Here is a 24,626-nt window from a genome sequence, read left to right as displayed (position 1 = left end):
GCAGAGAAATGCATTTTGCTCCGTTTGTTGAAATAAAAGGCTCGATCCCAGGCTAATGACCTTTCTAACTAGTCATCAGGAGTTTTCCTGCTACACTTTATAAATGCAGAAAAGAGCCAACTAAAGATACATGGCCAAGACAGTCAGGATGGTTCCTGAACTGCAGTGGAGAGAGGAGGAGAGGCTGAGCTATATCTTTTCTGGGTCTACAAAAGCTCATCATGAAATATGGAGAAAGGCCTTTCTGCATTATGGATTATAGGCTGTTGCTCTCAGACTTCTTAGATCTGTAAAATCTCGGCGTGCTGAAGCCAATGAACAGTACACCCTATAACAGGGGTGGCCAAACTTGCTTAACGGAAGAGCCACATAAAATAAACGCCAGATGCTTGAGAGCTGCAAGACATGAACATCAGATGTTTGAGAGCCACGAGACTGGAAGAAAGGAGGAAGGGAAGGGAAGGAAAATAGATGGGGAAGGAGAGGTGGAAAGAAAGCAACTTTAACTTTAAATGCATTCTCCAAGCCACCTGCTGGCCTGTCTTGGAGAAGTGCTTTAAAGAGAGAAATGCCAGCTACAAGCTGACTGATGGGGCAGTGGGGGTTTCGAGAGCCACACAATACATGTGAAAGAGACACATGAGGCTCCTGAGCCACAGTTTGGCCACCCCTGCCCTATAATATGAACTGAGGTCACAGTGAGATTCCTTGCTCCAACTAGCAGCTGCCAAGAACACGTACTCATGAAGATGCCTTATTATAAGCCAGAGACAATACAAAAACAAAAAAACATTGTGATGTACTGGCTAACAATGTACAGTAAAACTTTTTAAAGAGTCTTATAATCTTTTTTTACATTACAATATTACAAGAAAAGTGGTACTGAGTTCTCAATAACAATTAACAATATCTTTAAAATTATTCATTTAAAATTTTAAGAATTATCCACTTCCATTCAGTTTTGGGTTGTATCTCATTGTAATTGTCATGGTTTATTCCAGGATGAGAGATCTTGAAGAAAATAAAGATGTTGCAGAGAGCACTAACATTGAATTGTAACAAGAGGCTGACAACCCTGAAGGAAATAGGAATGAATACTCCTGAGGAAGGTTTTTTTTTATGAAATGAGCCTATATCTGGGTGCTCATAGGATGGGCCTTTCTTGTAATATTGTAATGTACAAAAAAATTACAAGACTCCTAAAAAGATTTTACTGAATGCTGTTAGCCAGTACAACACAGTGTCTGTTTTATTGTATTGCCTGTAATATAAACTGTGATATGAACCAGGTTGTTGGTTTTTCTTATTATAAGCCAGACTGAGGTCCGCATTGCCTGCTCTCATGGGAAGTGGCTCTCCTCCGGTTGTGGTCTTTCATATCACCTTTTAACTGATCCTTTTAACTGGAGATGCTGGGGATTGAAATTGGGACCTTCTGCATGCCAAGCAGATGCTTTACCACCGAGTCCTCTGGCCCTTCCCCTTCATGGAGCGGGAGTACCAAAACTCACTGTGGGAAAGCTCCGATTTACACAATGAGTACTGTTTCACATCACTTCTGATATCTGTGTTTAAAGTTCATTGCAAGGATATCATTTCCAGCGGCATTCAGATGACAAAAGACAGCTTTAAGACAAGGCTTGACAAACCCTCAGATGCTGGCTGTTATGTATTATGTGTGTTACTCTGTGTAGGCTTGAGCTGGAAGCATGCTTCCATAACTCTCCAGGATCCTGATGCCTGCATTCCGATTGGCTGTTCTCTTAAACCGGCCAATTGGGACTTGAGGCATTTCTTCCAGGAAATGCAAATGAAGGATCCTGGAGAGACCAATAGGAAGGATTGCTGCCAACTAAAAGGGGCGTGTTTTACTCAGCCACAGTGAGTTGAGTTGAGTTGCCTGTGTTGTTTGTGACCGTTTCTTCTTGAATAAACTTTTGCTGCTTAGTTAAGACCTGACTGAACTCACTCGACAATACCAGCCTGCCACAGCACACAGACATTTCATTGTGGCACCTAACATTAGAAAATAGTCATAGAAATTATTCTTTTTAAAAGAAAAATGAAGACTGACTCCTAAATTTGGGGGCTGGCTCCTAGAGTCAATTTTTTTTTCCCAAGTCCTGTTCTAAGAGGTTTGAGCACTGCTGTTTATAATCCACAGAAAAGAAAATCTCTCTAATGGTAGACCTATAGGCTCCATGGGAGCTGCCGACGCTAAATATATTTGGCCAAATAACAATAACGCACCTCTCTAGTCCAAATCAGTGAGGTTCTGATCCTGAAAAACCTAAATCCACCTCTCCCAATCTGTTCCAGATTTTTTTTTTTGAAATTATAAATCTTGTATTCCCCCCACCACCACCACCACCGGTCAAAGACAGAAGTGCACATCACAACACTGTCCTTTGATATAGACAAAAACCATACCTGTTCTCCGGTAAAATTATACAAAGATGCCATGGTTCTTCCATCATAAATGGACACCTATACACAAGACAAAAATCCAGAATTACACTATGCTAGTGGCTGCTGGTGAAAATGTATTGCTTTGTATGACTTATTTAAATTTCCTACCAAGCCCAATGTTCTTGCTGCTCTCGGGACACCAGAGACAAAGTCTGAAAATAAAAGAGAAGATACGTTCTTCTGCGATCTGTGCGGGAGAAACAAAGGCCCTTCAAATAGCTTGACAATTTAGGGAGCAATATTGCCATTTGTTACTCATGGCTTGTATTCCATTGGCTTTTGGTGGGATTTACCCCACTAATCAGCCAGAAAGACTGAAACCCTGACCTAACTGTAACAGTATATGGCCAGGGGCCAGCATACCTTCGGAACCGCCTCTCCCTGTATGAGCCCCGTGGGTCTTTACGATCAACAACCCAACAACTTTTGGTAATACCCAGCCCGAGACGTCCGTCTGACCTTGACGAGGGTCAGGACCTTTTCAGCCCTGGCCCCTGCCTGGTGGAATGAGCTCCCCCTGGAGATCTGGCACCTGTGGGATCTACTCCGATTCTGCAGGGCCTGTAAAACAGAGCTCTTTCGCCAGGCTTTCAGCTGAGGCACTGGACGTTGCTTGTTACTGGCCCCCCCCGCTTCATTCCATCCCAGTGCTGGACCTGGACAATAGGCCATGTCTGTGAGGCAGAACCGCCATTTTAGTCTCTACTGTCACTTTGCAGTTTTAGATTTTATATACCCGTATTTTTCGGACGATTAAATGCACCGGAGGATAAGTCGCACCTTCCCACCGGAGGATAAGATCGCTCCCTCCCCCCTCCGATCCCAGCGCTTGCTTTAAACGTCACAGCTGAAGGCAGGAACACAGGGAAGTAGGAAGCACGCTGCCCCCTCCGCGGCCCGCGCTTGCGAAGCGCTGGGGCCACGTGGAGCGATCCCATGCTTGCCTGAAGATGGAGCCAGGCAAGCAGGCGCCGGGGAAGCGCCGGATCGGAGGAAGAGGCAGCAGATCGCCCCCTCGCCCCCCGAAGGTACGTACCTTCGGACCATAAGACGCACACACTTTCCCCCCCACTTTTTTTTGGGGGGGGGGGGGAGTGCGTCTTATGGTCCAAAAATACGGTATTTTAAATTGGTCTTTTATTGTTTTTATTGTTGACTGTTTTTATGATGTAATCTGCCCTGAGCCTGTCTTATGGGAAGGGCGGGCTAAAAACTGAGACAGACAGACAGACAGATGCCCTACAAGAGCCCCACCTTCCCAACCAGGCTTCATTATTTGCAAGACACACACAGAACACAAGATTGATGGAAGAGGTGAGATATTGCCAATCAACTGTCAAAATATATAAGGGGGAATTTTGTCAGCAGGGGAACAAGCAAGCAAGAAAAATAAGGCAAATCTTGGTGCCTCAGGGAGTTTTAGGCAGGGCTTTGTTGTTGAAAAAGCCCAGCAGAAACTCATTTGCATATTAGGCCACACCCCCTGATATCACCATTGTTTCACACTGGGCTTTTTTTGTAGAAAAAGCCCAGCAGGAACTCATTGGCACATTAGGCCACACTCCACACTCACTCTTTTATTGGAAGGGAGATGAACGTGCTATCACAGGAAGCAACATATCACTGGAGTCTCATAAAAATGTAGCTTATGTATTTAAAGCTGTGTCAAAATGACAGTATCAGGAATTAATGTTGCCACGATACCCATTACAGAAGAAGATAACCTAATCCTGAGATCCAAACTGTATCTACCGGGGAATACATGTCATGAAACTCAGCGCGGCTTTGCTTCTATGCAAACATTTTTTCTTTGAAACAAATTCATCTGATGGAGAAATTTTTTACCTATTACTCTTTTGTTTTTTAGTTTATAATTTTAATCTTCCCCCACAAGCATAAAAACTAACAAAACAAAAACCAAAGCACTCTTTAATAACCCTGACAGGGTGTACAATTGTACCGTCAGAACAATTTAAATTGTATGGCTTCACACTAAGACAGCAATCCTTCATCCGCATGAAACACTCAGCTCTCTTGAAATCAGCGGGAGGGGGGGGGACATATATAACACTGCATATTGGATTCTACCTTCGGCATTCCTGATTATACAAGTCTTTACAGTCTACTCCCTGAGAACGAGAATTTGCCGTCTCTGCACATTCCACACAAATACTAATGAGCCTACCGTCTATGCCGTCACCATTGAAATCTCCCACAGCCACTGAATAACCTGTCAGTCAAACATGGGGGTGGAAAAAAATCATGATTAAAATATTTCTTTTTCTCCATTGTTGCGTGACTACTAATATAACCTTAATCTGCTGGAATGCTTCAACATCTGTTTGGGTTTGTTCTTCTGGAGGTGGCTATTTAGGCTGTTCTAATTAACTAATCACCTCATTTTCTCCACTGATGGGGGAAGGAGGGGTGGGGGGGGGTTGCACAGTCTGTTCCCGACCAGCAGGGGGTTCGGTCTCTCCCTAGCAGTGGGAAATCAACTGGAATGCGTGGTAATGAGCTTAGACTTTTCTCTCCCACACATCGTGGGCAGAAAAGCAAGAAAGAGGGGCTGACAAAAATATCCAGTTATCTCAATACTTTTCATGCCCCATTGTCCATCTAGAAGGGGATCGCAAGTTAAGCAGAATGTCCAATATAAAATATATAGCACAGTCGGACACGCAGTACTAAAGGAGAACTGCTTTAGGAGTATTTAGATTCGAGTCTAGCAGAAGCTTAGAGCCCAACAAGAGTTTTCCGCCTTGATTAGAGCAAAGGGGAAATGTTTGGGGAAGAATATGCGTGGCACCTTTGCACCCTTTTACCAGCATTCTCTACAACGCCCACCCTTGACCAATTCAGGTGGGTAGTCATGTTGGTCTGAAGCAACAAAACAAAGTTAGAGAGCCCAATGGCATATCTTACATATAGTGGGTGGATAGTAAATCAGCACACAGAATAATGAAGACATTTTTAACAGATTAAATGAAGAATAAGCTTAGTTATATGGCTATCACCTGTTAGAATTCAACTGGGGGAGAACAACTTCACAAGGATATAAGTCATATCCACTGTTTATTAGATTACTTGTGTTCAGGGCTCTTTTTCTAGCAGGAGCTCCTCTACATATTAGGCCACACCCTCCTGATGTAGCCAATCCTCCAAAAGCTTAGAGGGCTCTTAGTACAGGGCCAACTGGATGCTCCAGGAGGATTGGCTACATCAGGGGGCATAGCCTAATATGCAGAGGAGCTAGAAAAAGAGCCCTGCTTGTGTTATTTGACAGCATTGTTTTACCCTGCACAATCCGCTTTGAATCTCAGTGAGAAAGGCAGGCTGTGAATAAACGTAAGGAAATAAATCAATTTCACTTGCAAACCAAAGGGCCCATCAGCTCAGGAAATCCAGCCTGCACTACATCATCCTCTCTTAAAGAATAACTTCTATCCTTTCTGTTCTGGCTGGCCGGAGAGCTGCTCTGGGTACTGGTATGAATGTGTCAGTGAAGGTTCTGTCTTCTAACTGAAACCACTGAAAACAATCATGCCTCCATCAATGTCCATGCAAAACGGAGGAACAGCCCCAAACTTGGTCCCATCATCAATACAAGCACCTATTGTTTTACTTCTGAGCGACCCACCCAAATAGCTGTCGTCGAAAGTAGCGCTTGCCGCCCGGGTGGCTAGCTGGTTGTCATACTTGGTGGTGTAGACGTTGGCGTTGTATTTTGACACAATCTCAGTCACCTGATCGGAGATGAGTTGGCCTGGAGGAAAGGGAGAGGAAGGAAGGATGAAAATAGAGGGCAGAGAGAATAACACAGACACGGTTCTGAAGGAATGTTTTTAGTCTCCATTCATCAAAAAGTAGGAGAAAACCATGTGGGGGAAAAAAACCAAACTATCGGATTTAGCTTCTTATTATCCCAAATTTTAAATTGATTTAGATTACTCGGGCTACAATGAAAGCAAAGCTTCATAAAAACAAAGAAACCCATGCATAGGAAAACGAGCCGCTCTGCCAATTCTTCAGTCTAAATCTTCCCCTCCCAAAACAGCTTTCCAGGATAAAGAGGCCACTGAGATCTGTTTATACACATTTCTTCATCAGGCAGACACGCTGGTGGAAAGTCAAGTCACAGCCGACTTACAGCAATCCTGCAGGGTTCTCAAGGCAAGAGATGTTCAAGAGATGGTTTGCAGTTGCCTGCCTTTGTGTAGTGACCCTGGTATTCCCTGGTGGTCTCTCGTCCAAGTACGAACCAGGATGGACTCTGCTTAGCATCCAACATTTAACAAGATTGGCCTGTGCCTTTTCTTTTGTAGAAAAAGAACTGCAAATGAATTTGCACAGGGCTTTTTGTAGAAAAAGTCCAGCAGGAATGAATTTGCATATTAAGCCACGCCCCCTGGTGCTGAGCCAGCCAGAACTGCGTTCCTGTGCGTTCGTGCTAAAGAAGCCTTGGAAGCCTAAAGAAGCCAGCAGGAACTCATTTGCATAATAGGCCACACCCCTGACATCACCATTGTTTCACACAGGGCTTTTTGTAGAAAAAGTCCAGCAGGAATGAATTTGCATATTAAGCCACGCCCCCTGGTGCTGAGCCAGCCAGAACTGCGTTCCTGTGCGTTCGTGCTAAAGAAGCCTTGGATCTGGTTAGCCTGGGCCACCCAGGTCAGGGCTATGTGTACGTAGGTGGTTTTAAAGACCATCGTTTTGGCAGCTAAAGGGCCTTGTCTCACCTTGCCAGTAAAAGCTTCCAGGTCCTCCAAGAAGTACTCTGTCTTCCTGCCATGAAAAAGGAAATCAGGTAAGCACCTTTGCTGTAGTAGCACTGCTATGGCACAGTAACTTACTGCAGCTTGGCAGAATTCTCTCTAACACAGAATTTCTCCAGTCTAAACAACTAGCAATTTTTTTCAAAGTCAGCTAAACCAGATTGTATTGTATTCCTGTTTCAATTGTGTTTGCCAGAGATTTTTTGCTACATTTTTGTGTTATTTGATCTGGAAGTTATCATGATTCTGATTTTAGGAAAACCCTGATTTTTTAAAAAACACAACTTTGGCATGGGTGGCATAGTGTCGAACAAAGAGACTACACTGCAAAGCAGAAAATGCCCTACCAGCCTCAGTTCTCATCCCCAGGGCTTTTTTTGTAGCAGGCACTCCTTTGCATATTAGGCTACACCCCCATGATGTGGCCAATCCTCCATGAGCCTCTCTGAGACTCTTAGGAGTGGAGGGCGGGATATAAATCCAATATCTTCATCTTCTTCTTCAAGAGCTTATAGAATTCTTCTTGCAGGGCCTACTATAAGCTCTTGGAGAATTGGCTAGATCAGTGGGGTGTAGCCTAATATGCAAAGGAGTTCCTGCTACAAAAAAAGCCCTGCGCTGTAACATCTGCAATAGGGGCACACTATCTTCAAGAGTTGGAGCAAAAATGTCTGAGGAGTAGCCCCTTGAATTACCTAAAGTGCTATATAAATGTACTGTTGTTATTAGCTCCGAGGTATGAATGGAAGGCCAGAGCAGGTCAGTGTTTGGTTGGTGCCTGAGGGGAAGGTTCCCTGATAATCCTGTGTACGCTGCCTTGAGTGCAACGATGGCATAAAAGTGATATATAAATAAATGTACTTCAATGAGCAACTTTTATTTATTTTGAACATTTCTAAGCTGCCACTCCAAGCAGCCTGTCTTTTACATCATAAAACCCTGGCATTAAAAGCCCAGCCACAGCACAACATAAAAGCCTGAAATGAATCTTAAACATTCCTCAGCCTAAAAACAGACTATAACATTTTTCAAAGTTTAAAAACCTTTAAAAAAACATTGGGGGGGGGCTAGCATCCAGAAGAAGGCGGAGGAGGAAAAGGATGAGAAGAAGGAGAAGAAGAAGAAGATATTGGATTTATATCCCACCCTATACTCAATCTCAGAGCGGCTCACAATCTCCTTTACCTCCCCCCCCCCCAACAGACGCCCTGTGAGGTAGATGGGGCTGAGAGAGCTCTCCCAGAAGCTGCCTTTTCAAGAACAACTCTGCGAGAGCTATGACTGACCCAAGGCCATTCTAGCAGCTGCAAGTGGAGGAGTGGGGAATCAAACCCTGTGATGTAGCTGGGGCTGAGAGAGCTCTCCCAGAAGCTGCCCTTTCAAGGACAACTCTGCGAGAGCTATGGCTGACCCAAGGCCATTCCAGCAGGTGCAAGTGGAGGAGTGGGGAATCAAACCTGGTTCTCCCAGATAAGAGTCTGCACACTTAACCACACCAAACTGGCTCTCTGAGAAGAGAGTGACATAGCCACAAGATGAGCCTCAGATGGAAGTAGGATTCCCAAACCCCCACTAGATGTGGAGGATCTCTCGCTTTAGAGCCCCTCCCCCGCACCATTCAGCTGGCGGGGGAGGGGGGCCCACTAGCAGCAAACTGAGGCCTAGGCCTCTGTCTGCACTGGAAGTGATATAGGGTTGCCAATCCTCAGTTGGGGGCAAGGGATCCCCTGGTTGGCAGGTCCTCCCCCCGCTTCAGGATTATCAGAAAGCGGGGGGGGGGGGAGGGAAATAATAATAATAATATTTATTTTTATTTTTTTTTATGTCTGCTGGACACTCCATTATACCCTTCGTAGATTGATTCCAATAGGGTATAATGGAGAATTGATCTAGGCGTATCTTGGGCCCTGGGGGGATGTTTGTTTTTTTTGAGGTAGAGGTACCAAATTTTCAGCATAGCATACAGTACCTCTCCTCAAAACACCCCCCAAGTTTCAAAAAGATTGGACCTGGAAGTTCAATTCTATGAGCCCCAAAAGAAGGTGCCCCTATCCTTCTTTATTTTCAAATGGAGGGAAGACATTGAAAAGGCACGTAGTAGCCAGAACTCCCTTCAGAGGTCAATCATGTTTGTCACATCCTTGCTCCACCCCCAAAGTCCCCAAATATTTCTTGAGTCAGACCTTGCAACCCTAAAGTGATATCATCAGTGCTGGTGGCACATGGATGCTCTGGTATTTGGGCAAAAACTCTACAGCAAAACCAGCTTCTACCATAGAGTTTTTGCCCAAATATCAGAGCACTGCACGCCAGAGATTATGCTGACATGTTGCCACAACAGAGGCCTAGGCCTCAGTTTGCTGCTGGTAAGTTCCCAACCTATCGCTGCCAGTTACCGGGCAACCATAAAGGGAAGGGCACTCCACAGGCAAGGTGCCACCACTGAAAAGGCCCTGTTGCCAGTTGCTTCCTGTCTTGCCTCTGAAGGCAGGGATACACAGAGCAGGGCTTGTGAAAAAGATTTTATCCGGGAGCAGGACAGTATGAGAAGAGGAGCTCTTTCAGTTACCACGGCCCCAAGACATTTTGAACCTTAGAGATAAGATCCAGCACTTTGAGTTGTGTCCAGAAACAGTTGCACAGCCAGGGCAGATCTTTCAGTACCAAAGCATCCCTGTATGTTTTTCACTTATTCTCTGAGGAATGAGTTTCTGACAATTCCTAGATGCTATAGTAGGAAGTCTATATATACAATATGAGAAAAAGGGGAATTCCCTGCGTAGAAGTAGAATTCCAAAAAAGAAACGCTGCAGAACCTCTTCTTGTTTACACGAAGTATGAGCTTGTGCCTTGTGTGAAACTGACAGGAAGGATTGGTTCCACTTTAAGCCACAGGTCTTGACCAAGGCAACAAAACGTATCACACTGCTTTTATATGAACTGGATTTATATGAATAGACTTTTCTTCTCACACATCAATGCCACATTGGAGGACTGACTTGTTAAATATTTGCTTTAAGGATTCTGTAAAGTTCTTTGTGGCACCTTTAAGAAATGCCAGTGTGAGCAAGTTTTGTAAGAGTCATTCTGTGGACACCCTTGTATGTTTATTGTGCCTGCGGGCACTTTGTGATTTACTGTGGATGTTTGTAATGAACTGTTGACTTTTTAATAACCTTTTGTGATAAATTTTCAGGCTAAACAGTATTTCCCAGCATTTCTTTTTTGGAATAGTAGGAAGTCTGGCAACTCTATAACCCCAGGAAAGTGTTACTAGGGTTGCACTAAAAATTCCCCTCACATGATCAGAGGCATGTTACCTCTGAACATGGAGGTTCTATTTTCACCTGCCTATCTTGTTGCACACCTCTTAAGAGCCCTGTGGCGCAAAGTGTTAAAGCTGCAGTACTGCAGTTCAAAGCTCTGCTCACGACCTGAGTTCGATCCCGGCGGAAGCTGGGTTCAGGTAGCCGGCTCGAAGTTGACTCAGCCTTCCATCCTTCCAAGGTCGGTAAAATGAGTACCCAGCTTGCTGGGGGGAAAGCGTAGATGACTGGGGAAGGCAATGACAAACCACCCCGTAAAAAGTCTGCCATGAAAACGTTGTGAAAGCAGCGTCACCCCAGAGTCAAAAACGACTGGTGCTTGCACAGGGGACTACCTTTACCTCTTTCTCTTTTTTTTAATCTTGTTGCCACAGTTGAATTACCATGACCCATACATTTCCTGGCTGTATTTTAAAACTACAAGTTTAGATTAAGCAGGGTTGTTATGAGACAAAAAGAAAAAAGGAAATTCTTAAGCAGGGTTTTTATCTGCTATAGTGAGATTAACAAAACAGGCAAGCTATCTCCTTTTCATTAATTTCTTTTCTTCCTAACGTTTCCTTACAAAGCCTATTAAATTCCGAGCATCCAGTCTAGCAGCTACATCCAGAAATGTAAATATTAGACAACAGAAATGAAGTGGTAAGAAGTCCCTGGCAAAGGTACGGTGACAAAGAGGCGTTCCTCAAATGAATTGCTAGCTCTCTCCTTTTTTGTTAAAGGACATGAATGGAAGAAAGAGACACTATAACAGACTTTTGTACCTGCGTAAAGTCAATGCTGAATCCCCCTTGACAAAAGCCTTGTCCTTCGGCATCTATGTTTGCTACAAAACAAGAGAAAAATAATTTAGAAGGACACATTTCGGCATGTGCTGCTTCTAGGCTAGAAAGAGTGGTTACCAGGGGTGGAATTCTAGCAGGAGCTCCTTTGCATATTAGGCCACACACCCCTGATACAGCCAATCCTCCAAGAGCTCACAAGGCTCTTTTTTGTAAGCTCTTGGAGGATTGGCTACATCATCAGGGGTGTGTGGCCTAATATGCAAAGGAGCTGCTGCTAGAATTCCACCCCTGGTGGTTACCAACCTCCAACTGGCACCTGGAGATCTCCCACTATTACAACTATCTTCATATGACCAAGATCAGTTTCCCTGGAGAAAATGGTTGATTTGGAAGAGGGAGTCTATGGCAATATACCCTGGTGAGGCCCCTGCCCTCCCCAAAATCTCTGGGCGCTTCCCAACCCAGAGCTGGCAACCCTTTAGGATTCTTCTTGGCTGTGTCCAGTTCCCTGGGGTCAATGTGAGAAAAATGATTATGGACGCCTTTGAGCCCAGCTAATGTTGCCAGCTGAGTCTGGTACCTTCACCCCAGAACCTCAACATTCTCAGTATGAAGAGATGATTGTTGATACAAGCAGGAGTCAGAGAGCAAGGCTGGTTGTGTTCCCACCCCCAGGACCTGAAACCGCTTCATGTCAGAACAGTGTCTTCCAAGGAAAACAGCCGACAAATTCCTCAGCCCTTGCTCACCCCACAGGGCAGTGACTTCAGGCATTCAACTGTCCCTCACACTTAACCTAATTTGAAGAGGTGCAGAGCTCTGCCTCTTCTTTTGTAGGAGCTATGGGCCAAACCAGATGTTCAGGTTTTTTAAAGAGCTGGGCCCAGGTTCCCTGCAGCCAAACAGTGGCTGTGGAGCGATGGCTATTAAAAATAAAGCAGAGCCCTGTTTGAGCTTGAAATATTGCTACTGGAAAAAGAAGAACTCCCGCCACCCCAATTGTTTTCCCATGCCAGAAAAGGTCTGAGGAGTGATTTTTTCTGATTTTGCTGTGCATTTGGAGCAGCAAAAATGGGGAAATAAATCCTTCCCCATTACCCAGAATTGCAAAAGGGTAGCTCCAGGAATCACTGGAAATTCTATATTAAAAGCAGAAATTCTTAAATAGAACAGGGGGAGTCAAACTTGCTTAACAAAAGAGCCACACAGAATAAACATCAGATGTTTGAGAGCTACAAGACATGAATGTCAGATGTAGGTAGGTAGGTAGGTAGGTAGGAAGGAAGGAAGGAAGGAAGGAAGGAAGGAAGGAAGGAAGGAAGGAAGGAAGGAAGGAAGGAAGGAAGGAAGGAAGGAAGGAAGGAAGGAAGGAATGGAGGGGACAGGAGAGGGAAAGTAAGCAACTTTATTGCATTCTCAAAGATGCTGGCTGGCTTGGCTCGGAGAAGTGATTTAAAGAGAGAAATACCTTCTCCAAGCCAGTTGATGGGGCTGTGGGGGCTTCAAGAGCCACACAATATGTCTGAAAAGGCCACATGTAGCTCCCAAGCTGCAGTTTGGCCACCCCTGAAATAGAAGTTCCAATAATTCCTAGAGTTACCCTTTAATTTTTCTCCTGGGCAACAGGACCTGGAGGTGGGGAACTGACCTGCAAAGCCAGTGGGCTTTGTTTGCATTTGTCAATTATGTCAGGCAGTCCTGTAAGAACTGGTGCCGGTACTACCAGTATTGAGGCTTAGTAGAAAAGCTAAAATGTTCCTTTCCATTTTGCCTCTATTTACAGATCAGTAAGCCACAGAAAGCTTTTTAAGATAGCGCTTGTCTTGCAACAGGAAAAGAGAGCATTCCAGAGCTGATGTCTCACATGCCAGAAGCAAGACCAAGAAGACTCTGAATAATACGGCTAGCCCTCTGAAGACAGCGCTTTAGGACAGAAATGCTAATACACCTTGATCGTTATCACTGACAGCTACATTGTTTCACACAGGGCTTTTTCTACAGCAGGAACTCATTTGCATATTAGGCCACACCCTCTGACACCACGCCAGCCAGAACTGCATTCCTGTGCGTTCCTGCTCAACAAAAGGCCTGCCTATGCTACTTGGAAGTGACATAGCACATCAGTGACATCAGGAGGCGACACACTGGCTTTGGGGCAAAATTATATGGTAGAATTAGCTTCAAACCATAGAGTTTTGCCCAAAAACCAGAGCATCACCCCCAACATCACCAACGTGCTTCTTCCCTTCCCTCTCCTGGAGCATCCCAGTAAATCCCCCTGTCTACTCATTGTTTGAACCTGGCAACCTTATGAACATCTGAAGCTGCCTTATACTGAATCAGACCCTGGGTCCATCCAAGTCAGTATTGTCTGCTCAGACTGGCAGCGGCTCTCCAGGGTCTCAAGCTGAGGTTTTCCACGCCTATTTGCCTGGGCCCTTTTTAGTTGGAGATGCCGGAGATTGAACCTGGGACCTTCTGCATACCACGCAGGTGCTCTATCACTGAGCCACCGTCCCTCCCCTATGTTTCACCACGATTCACATAGTTGCAGCTCCTTTACAAATGACTGCTTAAGCGCACTGAGAGTACATTTATCCAATGATGAAAGCAGCCAGAGAGAAAATGATATATCCCTCCTTCTTGTACATTAAATGTGACAGCACAGAAAAGAAGAGGCTCAGGGCGGTAACTACAACAGCAAGACATTCTCCACATACATGACCTGCAGGGAGCATATTCAACGATTTTAGACCCGTCGTGAAGATAACAAGTTCCCACAGGTTCCCGCTCTGCTTTCTGCTCCGTCCTCCAGTGATACAGCGGTGCGCATGCCTGTGGACGAAGCAAAAATGACAGCTGTTTAGAAATAGCCGCTGAAGGTGTGAAGAGGGGAGGGCAAGTGTTGTCAGCCACAGAAAACTCGGCCAGGAAGACCTGACAGCATTTAACAAGGCCACTTCGGCTCCCCCTCACCCATGTATTGGGCAGCAACGCAGGGTGTCAGAAGACAAGCTCTGCCTCGTTTGCAATCTGAGAAATGTTACCGCACTTGAAAGCACCTGTGAATTATCTGCTTGGAAACAGGTTGGGAGGCCCAAATGAAATAACGTCTGCTGACTTTCAGCGAGCCGTAGACATTAATTTGCCGGCGCCGCCTAACCAGGAGGCAGAATCAGCATCTATTTTGCTTGGCAGTTTACTGGACATCTGCTGCATCTCAGCACTGGAAAGTTCCAAGCTCTCTGTAGTTCTGGCTGGCGTGGCATAGGGGGTGTGGCCTAATATGCAAATGAGTTCCTGCTGGGCTTTTTCTTTCTTTTTTAAAATAAAAGCCTCGATTACATCTGGGCCTACAAAATATCGATTTGCATCAAGTCTTCTAAGTATGTGAGATCCGGTCTTCCATTGGTTGCCCAGTTGGGCCTCAAAGCTCTAGGGAGACAGGTTAGTGGGGCAAGGCCCAACATATTTCTATCCAGGGCTTTTTTTGTAGCAGGAGCTCCTTTGCATATTAGGCCACACACCCCTGATGTAGCCAATCCTCCTGGAACTTACAGTAGGTCCTGTAATAAGTGCCCTGTAAGCTCTTGGAGGATTAGCTACATTAGGGCTGTGTGGCCTAATATACAAAGGAGCTTCTGCTACAAAAGAAGGCCTGGTTCTATCAGCCACAATTGCCTTCACACACTTCTCTAGCAGACTGAAGGAGAGCAACAAATGGTACTCCCTCAACTACTTGGATTTGGGATTGTGCTGATTCCTACTCTCTTATCTTCTGAATAATATAAGCTCTCCACAGACTTTGCACTTCCGCTTGACTTTCTCTAACATTTTGCTGTGGCAAAAGAATTCTAGAGAAAAGAGTTTTGCAATAGCATGAGAACAGTTTGCCAGTTCATGACAGCATGGCAAAAACTGATGTAGGTATATATTTGAAGGAGGACTAGGGAAAGAAGCAATACTGCCCCAGTGATGGACCTCCTGATGGCATTTAGATTTTTTTGGCCACTGTGTGACACAGAGTGTTGGACTGCATGGGCCACTGGCCTGATCCAACATGGCTTCTCTTATGTTCTTACGTGACACAGAGGGTTTGACTGGATGGGCCATTGACCTGATCCATCATGGCTTCTCTTATGTTCTTATGTGACACAGAGTGTTGACTGGATGGGCCACTGGCCTGATCCATCATGGCTTCTCTTATGTTCTTATGTGACACAGAGCGTTGGACTGGATGGGCCACTGGCCTGATCCATCATGGCTTCTCTTATTTTCTTATGTGACACAGAGTGTTGGACTGGATGGGCCACTGGCCTGATCCAACATGGCTTCTTTTATGTTCTTACCCACAAGAGGGCCCCCCCCACTTTTACAGTCAGAATCCCCATGGGATCTAAACACAGCAACACATGAAAAGTCTTAAGCATGAAGCCTTACCAGAATTTTATCATTTTTAGATCTCACCGATGCTCCAAACCATTGATTTGACTTGAATTCCAATGGATCGTTCACAGCAAAATTTCTGTTGCCTGCAGAACACAAAACAATTCAGTCAGGGGACTGGTTAAAAAAAGTGTGGGGGGGTGAGAAGTGATCCTGAAATGCTGCCATATCTGAACAACTCAATGAGTGATGATCTCTCCAAAGAAAAAGACCTAGGGCTGCTTTATGAGTCATGCATGGGTCATTCTGTTTTCCTTTTACTTGAGTAGAAGATGATGATGATATTGGATTTATACCCCACCCTTCTCTCTGAATCAGAGTCTCAGAGCAGCTTACAATCTCTTTTATCTTCTTCCCCCACAACAGACACCCTATGAGGTAGGTGGGGCTGAGAGAGCTCTCCCAGAAGCTGCCCTTTCAAGGACAGCTCTGCGAGAGCTATGGCTGACCCAAGGCCATTCCAGCAGCTGCAAGTGAAGGAGTGGGGAATCAAACCCGGTTCTCCCAGATAAGAGTCCACACTTAACCACTACACCAAACTGGCTCTCTACATGTACTACATGTTTGATGACCCACAAGCTGATTCTACAGAAAGAACACTGGGATATAAGATGGCATGAGGGTTCTCTCTCTAATATTTGATCTGGGACAAGTTCAAAGAAGATAGGTTTCTAGAGAGAGAAAGCCACATGGCATAATTACCCAACATCCCTCCTGTGCATTTAAATGACATAGTTTATTTTTAATCTGCCTTGATTCTCTTTGAGAAAAGCAGACCATAAATGAAATAGACAAATAATAAGGAGAGAAGAGATTTGATTTATACCCCATCCTTCGCTGACCAAAGGAGTCTCAGAGCGGCTTACAAATCTCCTTCCCCTTCCCACAGCACCTTGTGGGGTAGGTGGGGCTGAAAGAGCTCTCCCAAAACTGCGCTTGAGCAGAACAGCCTTGAGAGAAGTTGTGGCTGATCCAAGGTCACATCAGCAGGTGTACGTGGGGTGGGGTTGTGAGGAATCAAACCCGGTTCTCCCAGATAAGAGTCCACTTGCTTAACCATTACACCAGTCATCCTGGCAAATTTCTCCCTCACACACACACACATCCACAAATATTCTTTTTCATTTCATGGAAGAACTAAGGATACATTTACAGAGCATAAAAGTACAGATACTGACAGAAGCATAAAAAACTTACACATATGTACTACGAATGTCTCTGCGGTCATTTTTCTTGCTTAAAACTTCCTGTTTTTCCAGGAGGGGAGGGTCTGTTCCACATGGGTTTTGCTCCTTCTAGTGATTTATTTGATATTACTCCGGTTTATTACCAGAATATCTCCCTGCAGATTTAAACAGCGAGTTTTTATGCTGGACACAAACCAGGGTAATATCTAATTGACCACTATAGGGGGAAATTGTGTGTGGAACAGCCTCTCCCGAAGAAAGAGGAATTTACAAGCAAGGAAAATGAGAATGTGGGAAAACCAGGGCTTTTTTTGTAGCTGGGACTCCTTTGCATATTAGGCCACAACCCCTAATGTAGCCAATCCTCCTGGAACTTACAGTAGGCCCTGCAATAAGTGCCCTGTAAACACTTAGGGACTGGCTACATCAGGGTGTGTGGCTTAATATGCAAATGCATTCTTGCTACCAAAAAAAGCCCTGGGGGCAAACCCTAGTCAAGCCCAACTCCAGCTGGATTTTCTGATTGTTTTAAGCTGCAGTTGCTTGGAAAACAACAACAAAACAGAAACACTGTGGTGGTGTATATTTTTTTAAAACAAATACACTGGTGTCAATGTAGCTGATGACGCTACAAACAGCTGCTTCTGTGTGCATTCTGCCCCTCAAAAGTGCAAGCTGGTTACAATCCCCCCCCCCCCCAGATGATATGATGCATGGAGGTAAACATGCCCCAACATCAAGCACAAACAGACTATTTTTTGCTTTCTTGTGAGTCAGAAGCTGAATATGACTCATCCCAACATATTTGTATGCTATAGATTTGTAAGGAAATCTTTATCTCTTTAGGCACTTTATGACATCCTGTTGGAAATTACTGGAGAACTATATTCCTGTCTCTACAGGAAGCCAAAATAAAGAACAGCTGGCTTTAAATTCTATATTGCTTCCACGCTCATGAGACAGAGGGATACCTGAAGATCCAGCACATTAGGCCAGATGCTATTCTTTGTATAAAGTCTCTAGAATGAAACTACTAGGGCACTTCTTTGATAAGTTATAGATAAGTTATAGAATAGGGGTGGCCAAACTTGCTTAACGTAAGAGCCACACAGAATAAACGTCAGATGTTTGAGAGCCACAAGACATGAACATCAGATGTTTGAGAATCACAAGGAAGGAAGCTGGGAGATGAGGAGGGAGTGAAAGGTGGAAAGAAAGCAACTTTCGATGCATTCTCCAAGTCACCAGCTACCTTGGTGGTTTAAACAGAAGTGGTTTAAAGAGAGAAATGCCTTCTCCGAGCTGGCCAACAGGGCAGTGGGGGCTTCAAGAGCCACACAATATGCCAGTTTGGTGTAGTGGTTAAGTGTCTGGAATCTTATCTGGGAGAACCGGGTTTGATTCCCCACTCCTCCACTTGCACTTGCTCGAATGGCCTTGGGTCAGCCATAGCTCTGGCAGAGGTTGTCCTTGAAAGGGCAGCTGCTGTGAGAGCCCTCTCAGCCCCACCCACCTCACAGGGTGTCTGTTATGGGGGAGGAAGATAAAGGAGATTTTGAGCCACTCTGAGACTCTGAGATTCGGAGTGGAGGGTGGGATATCAATCCAATATCATCAATATGTGTGAAAGAGCCACCTGTGGCTCCCAAGCCACAGTTTGGCCACGCCTGAGTTATAGAATATGGCTAAATGTGGATTTATTTTTTAACTGGTATGTAAATATTACTTTTAAGGCTGAACAATTTATTAACATTTGGATATGTCTTATAGGCCTTAAGATTGTTCAGAGGGAATGAATGGGTATGCCTGACACTGATCCAATTATTTGTAAAACTGTTAGGGGTTGCCCACCTCCAGGCCTTGAGCCAAAATGAATGGAGACTGAGCGTTGTGCTGGTGTAACAAAAACTATTTAGGAAGCTTCGTCACCACAGCGGGTAAAGGAAGGAATAAATATCACCTGTGTAAATTCTGAAAAACAATCATAACCAAGTATAGAAGATACATTGGTTGCCGATGAGGGATCAGTTTGTATATTCTGAAAAATTGTAACCAAGTATATGTGAAAGAATATGCTACTAAAAGAAAATTTTAAAACAAAAATGCAGAAGATATCTCCCGGCTGACAAAGTGCTTCCGTGTATTCCCTCAGCTCTCTTTCAGATACAGAAAGCGCCCGTTTGTCACAGATGAGCAAAGAACTCTAACTTCATCAGGCAAAAGGAGTTTATTTTATTAATACAGCATGAGCAGCACAGCGCATTCCCCTCTTCTAGTTACAGCCCAAACAAATCCAGTTAAATCCAGACAGGAATCTACTTTACCACACGCACAATGCCTATCGTTATTCATGCCAAGAGCTGCATACTGCCAACGGGGCAGACTGCCCACCCTCCCAACTGTGCCTTTGGCATCCAGGACTGAATCGGGGCCTGATCTGCTGGTCAGCATAAACTCTAAATGCATCAGTATAAGTCATAGCTTCTTTGAGCCAAAATAAACAATGAGGTTTTTTAAAAACTAACACCCTTGCTACACGGCTGCCAGAAAAAATGAGAGCATAATGCCATAGAGTCCGACTTCCAAAGTGGCCGTGCTTCTCCAGGTGAACTGATCTCTGTCACCTGGGGATCAGGTGTAATAGAGGGAGATCTCCAGCCACCAGTTGGAAGTCTGCAACCTTACTTGATGAGGGTGCTGTGGACCTGTTCCTATAGTACAGGGGTGGCCAAACTGCAGTTCGGGAGCCACGTGTGGCTCTTTCATACATATTGTGTGGCTCTCGAAGCTCCCACTGTCCCGCTGGTTGGCTTGGGGAAGGCATTTCTCTCTTTAAATCACTTCTCCAAGCCAAGCTAGCCAGTAGCTTGGATAATGCATTTAAAGTTGCTTTATTTGTACCTCCCTCCCTCCCCTCCCTCTCTCCCCCCATCTATTTGCTTCTGGATCTCAAACATCAGATGCTCATGTATTGTGGTTCTCAAAGATACAACATTTATTCTATGTGGCTCTTACATTAAGCAAGTGTGGCCGCCCCTGATATAGTAGCAGCATTTTGTCCCAGGGTGAGCAGCCTTTCCCAACACAAGAAGCTATTCCTTCTACAGAAAAGCCTCTTGTAAGAAGGGGAGGCTCTCTGCACTGATGAAGGTGCAATTTTTAGTGGAATGATTCCATGAGATCCCATTCTTCATCCATCAACTTCAAATGACATAATAAACTATTCTCAACAAACCCAAATATCTACTACCTAACATTCAGAGCATTATATGGAATAGGTAATACCCTTCATTTTTATTCAGAAATAATGACAGATCCAGCCAAAGTGAGAAGTTATTCATATTCTTATCACCATCAGGCAAAAAAACAAAGCAAAGACAGTGAAAAATCTGGGAGCACCTGATATCGCAACATGAGCAGTTAAACATCTAGCAGTGTCCGGATGGGAGACCACTGGAAGCATCATTTAAAGGAAAGCTAGGGATATATAATAAATATATGCTAGAATTTTAAAACAATTTAATTTAAAATGGTTGACATTAGGGTTGCCAAGTCCAATTCAAGAAATATCTGGGGACTTTGGGGGTGGAGCCAGGAGACTTTGGGGGTGGACCAGGAGACATTGGGGCGGAGCCAGGAACAAGAGTGTGACAAGCATAACTGAACTCCAAGAGAGTTCTGGCCATCACATTTAAAGGGACAGCACACCTTTTTAAATGTCTTCCTTCCATAGGAAATAATGAAGGATAAGGGCACCTTCTTTTGGGGCTCATAGAATTGGACCCCCTGGTCCAATCGTTTTGAAATTTGGGGGATACTTTGGGGAGAGGCACTAGATACTATATTGAAAATTTGGTGCCTCTACCTCAAAAAACAGCTCCCCCAGAGCCCCCGAAACCTGCAGATCAATTCCCCATTATACCCTATGAGAAGACGTTTCCCTCTCCACCCCCCCCCTCCACCACCCCCCCCCCCCCCGTTTCTGGGAAATCTGATGCAGGGGACAGAACTCACTCATCTCCGGAGGTGCAAAGGCACATGGTCCTTTGGGGGCGTGGCTGGGCTCCCCTCCCTTCACCGGCCAGCTGACTGGGGGCGGGAAGCAGCCTGAGAAAACGGAAGAGCTCTGGCTGCCGTTCTCCTCCCTCCCCTCCCCCCGCTTTCCCTTTTATGGCCAGCGGGGGGAGGAGGCTCCAAATCTGGAGTCTCCAGGCCTAGCGGGGGATTTGGGAACCCTAGTTGACATCATCAATCATTTGCTTTACATTCAAGCTTGGCTATTTAAGGGCCTGTTACTAAGAAGACAGGCAGTATTTCCTGAGTGGGAATGATACAATCATCCCTATAGTCATATTTCTCTTTAAGTGCATCACAGTACCTAACCACACTACATTTTGTCCACCATCTTTTCTCTCAGTTCTTCCCATTATTGTCTTTTGTCCACCATCTACTCTCTCAGTTCTTCTCATTATTCATTCTTTTATTATTCTTTTAGATAGTATTTGACCGTAGACTATTGATTAACATTGCACCAATTGCACATTTCATCTGTCTCCATTACATAAACAGAAATCTAAGTAGGGCTGCCAGATCTGATTCAGGAAATTTCTGGGGACTTTGGGGGTGGAGCCAGGAGTAATGTTGTGACAAGCACAACTGAACTCCAAAGGCAGTTCTGGCCATCACATTTAAAAGGACCGCGCTCCTTTCAAATGCCTTCCCTTCACTGGAAATAATGGAGGATGGGGGCACCTTCTTTGAGGGCTCATAGAATTGAACTTCAGGCTTTCTGATCTTCAGAGTGAGTTCCACTCTGGGTGCTGCTACCATCTAGACCACTTTGCACTGAGGAGCACGGCTTTTTTTGTAGCAGGAACTCCTTTGCATATTAGGCTACACCCCTTTGATATCGCCACTCCTCTAAGAACTTACAGGGCTCTTCTTACAGGGCGTACTGTAAGCTCTTGGAGGATTGGCTACATCAGGGGTGTGTGGCCTAATATGCAAAGGAGCTCCTGCTACAAAAAAAGCCCTGCTGAGGAGTAAGTCCTACTCCTTCTGAGCACCCTTCACTTGAAATTCTGTACTCAGGGATTCCCATCTGGCTAGTTCCCTTGGAGCCCTTCAGCAAGGCTTTTAGGCATTTTGTTTATTTATCTGATTTACAGAACACCTCTCAACCAAGATTCCCTAGGCAAGCCACAATGACAAAACAGGCAGGACAGAATTCTTGAGACAAAAACAATCCATCCATAGTGCAAAAGCCATAAACATTTCAATTACCAAACACTGACAAGCATGTTAAAATGTTAAATCCTAAAAAGACTTTTAAAAACCCCACAGTGAAGAACAGCAAAAAAGAACCCCAAAGATTTCATAAGTCATTACAAATTGTTGACTGACGCCAAATTTTTCCGGCCACCCACCCACCCACCCACTTCACTTCAGGAACAAAGACATATAGAAAAGGTCCTCTAAAGCAGAAAAAGGGGTTGAATTGTTTCAGCAACTGCTGCCGCTGCTGCTATTTTGTTAGGCTGGCTTCAGTGTTGTCAATGTTTGTACTGCGTTTTGATATTTTAAATTTGCCGTTGGCTGTCACAGCTGGCTGTGGGCAAGGTTTTTAAAAAATCAAAATAAACTACAAATAGGAACAGGACCTTCACGTGACCTCCAAACGCAGCCTTTCAACACTGACACACTTGAATTTTCTCCATTTCACTTCACCAGCTTATTTGAGGAGGGAAGACTGAGCACGGCTCCTCACAAATTCCCCCTTTTTTAGACCCCTGAAATACATTTTTTCTGCCGAGGAAGTCGAAAGGAGGCAGTGGCCCAGTTCTCTTAAACCACATCATCGTACGCTAAATGGGTCACAGAAATGGCCATGCCAGTGTGACGGCATCAGCTCTTAACAAAGCTTTCTGTTGTGAGCATGGTGGTCACTCTCTTACCATGGAATGCGGCTATGCTGCCGGGTGATGAAGAAATGTTTATTATTTTTAAAGCTGTGGTCCCCTATTAACACAGTAACAGAACCCAAGTCATAAACGAATGTTAAAAGTGTATTTCTGTGCATATCAGCGCTTAGATGAAGGGATGTGGAACTAACTGGGTTTCTGGCACACTGCATCCAGTAAATCTAAGCCTACATAATGGTTTTAGACAGCTCACCCTAGCAGGAGGGGGGAGGGAATCTCAATTTTGATCCCTTTCTGCTTGTTTTGCCCGATTTTCAGGGGAAGGCTGAACGAACTGTTCCCTTAAAGGCAAAAGGCACAGAAGCCTAACATTAAATCAAGTGAACAAAACTAGTGGCACCTTTAAGACCAATAAGTTTAATTACGAGTATAAGATTTCACATGCATTTACACAAAAGCTTATACCCAGAATTAAACTTGTTGGTCTTAAAGGTGCTACTGGACTCAAATATTGTTCTGTTACTTCAGACCAACACAGCTATCCACTGGAATGAAATCAAACGCTAAAACTTAGAATTATATATTTATTTGAAAGAAAAGCACATAATTATACCGGTACACACATACAGGGCCGGCACATGGGAGTTGGTGAACTAGGCAACGGCCTAGGGTGCCGGCTCCCACTGGGGCGCCTCCCCCCACCGCCCTCCTCCCTTCCCTCCCTTCGTAGCACTGGAAGCCAGCGCCGTGCTCCGCTCGCCTCGCTTCCCACTCCTACCAAACCTAGGCTGGTCCTTACCTGCTTCAATGTGACCAGCCTAGGTTCAGTGGTGGTGGCGGGGGTGAGGCAAGGGAGGGAGGGAGGAGGGCAGCGACGTGGGTGCGGCCTGGCAGGGGGGTAAGGATCAGCCTGGGGGGGTGGGCGACGGAGGCTTTGCAAGCCTCAGAAATAGGGAAGGTGGAGAGCGAATGGCTCTGAGGGCGCCCGCTGTCTTCCCACTCTTGCAGAGGTTTTGCAAGCCTCAGCAAGGTGTGTGTGGGGGGGGTGCCCGGATCTCTCTTGCTTCAAAGCGGGAGAGGGCTGAGAACAGGGGGGACATCATCATGATGTTGTCGGGCTGCGCATGCTCTCATCCTGGGCTGCTAGAAACCTCAGTGCCGGGCCTGCACACATATTCCCCCCACCACCATTTTCTGAAGGAGCTCAGGGCATACATACCTTCCACTCCCTGTTAATTTTCACAACAACCTGTGAGATGTGATAATCTGAAGTTAAAAATGTCCCAGTGAGTTCAGGTCAAAAGGAGGATTCGAACAGAGTTGCCAACTCCCAGTTGAGAAATTCGTGGAGATTTGGGGGTGAGGCAGGGTTTGGGGAGGGGAGGTGGTATATCGTAGAGTTCACCCTGACAGCATCCATTTTCTTCAGGGGAAACCGGTCTGTGTAAGCCAGTTATAATTCCAGGAGATCTCCAGTCCTCGTCTGGAGGTTGGCAGCCCTATATCTGAACCAGGCATCCACAGTCTTATTAACAGTTAATAAGGAATGAAGACTAGATTCCTGAACCCAAGCTCTAAAGAAACATGTGAGCTGACTCACTACATGTTGATACAACATCTTAAGAGGGCCCAACTACTGGTGCTTTCCCAAGGGAACCCTGGGTTTATCCTTCTCCAACAGCAGCGGCCACAAAGGAAGCTTCTTGGGAAACTG

The 24,626-nt window shown here is 45.1% G+C and overlaps 1 protein-coding gene across 1 annotated transcript in view; it reads right to left on the bottom strand.

Moving 5' to 3' along the window:
* Positions 1-24,626, bottom strand: part of ITGAV (integrin subunit alpha V) — a 96,807-nt gene that overhangs the window by 48,171 nt on the left and 24,010 nt on the right. The window contains exons 3-10 of the mRNA XM_060257027.1: positions 15,799-15,890; positions 14,079-14,193; positions 11,338-11,399; positions 7,212-7,257; positions 6,110-6,235; positions 4,655-4,699; positions 2,578-2,621; positions 2,431-2,487 (exon numbers count right to left, since the gene is read on the bottom strand). Of these exons, the coding sequence (XP_060113010.1) occupies positions 2,431-2,487; positions 2,578-2,621; positions 4,655-4,699; positions 6,110-6,235; positions 7,212-7,257; positions 11,338-11,399; positions 14,079-14,193; positions 15,799-15,890 (587 nt within the window). The remainder of the gene's footprint in view (positions 1-2,430; positions 2,488-2,577; positions 2,622-4,654; positions 4,700-6,109; positions 6,236-7,211; positions 7,258-11,337; positions 11,400-14,078; positions 14,194-15,798; positions 15,891-24,626) is intronic.

Source organism: Heteronotia binoei, chromosome 16 (genome assembly GCF_032191835.1).
Source record: "Heteronotia binoei isolate CCM8104 ecotype False Entrance Well chromosome 16, APGP_CSIRO_Hbin_v1, whole genome shotgun sequence".
Lineage (NCBI taxonomy): Eukaryota > Metazoa > Chordata > Lepidosauria > Squamata > Gekkonidae > Heteronotia > Heteronotia binoei.
Note: the sequence above shows the minus strand (reverse complement) of the source record. Positions and strands in the feature narration are given on the sequence as shown.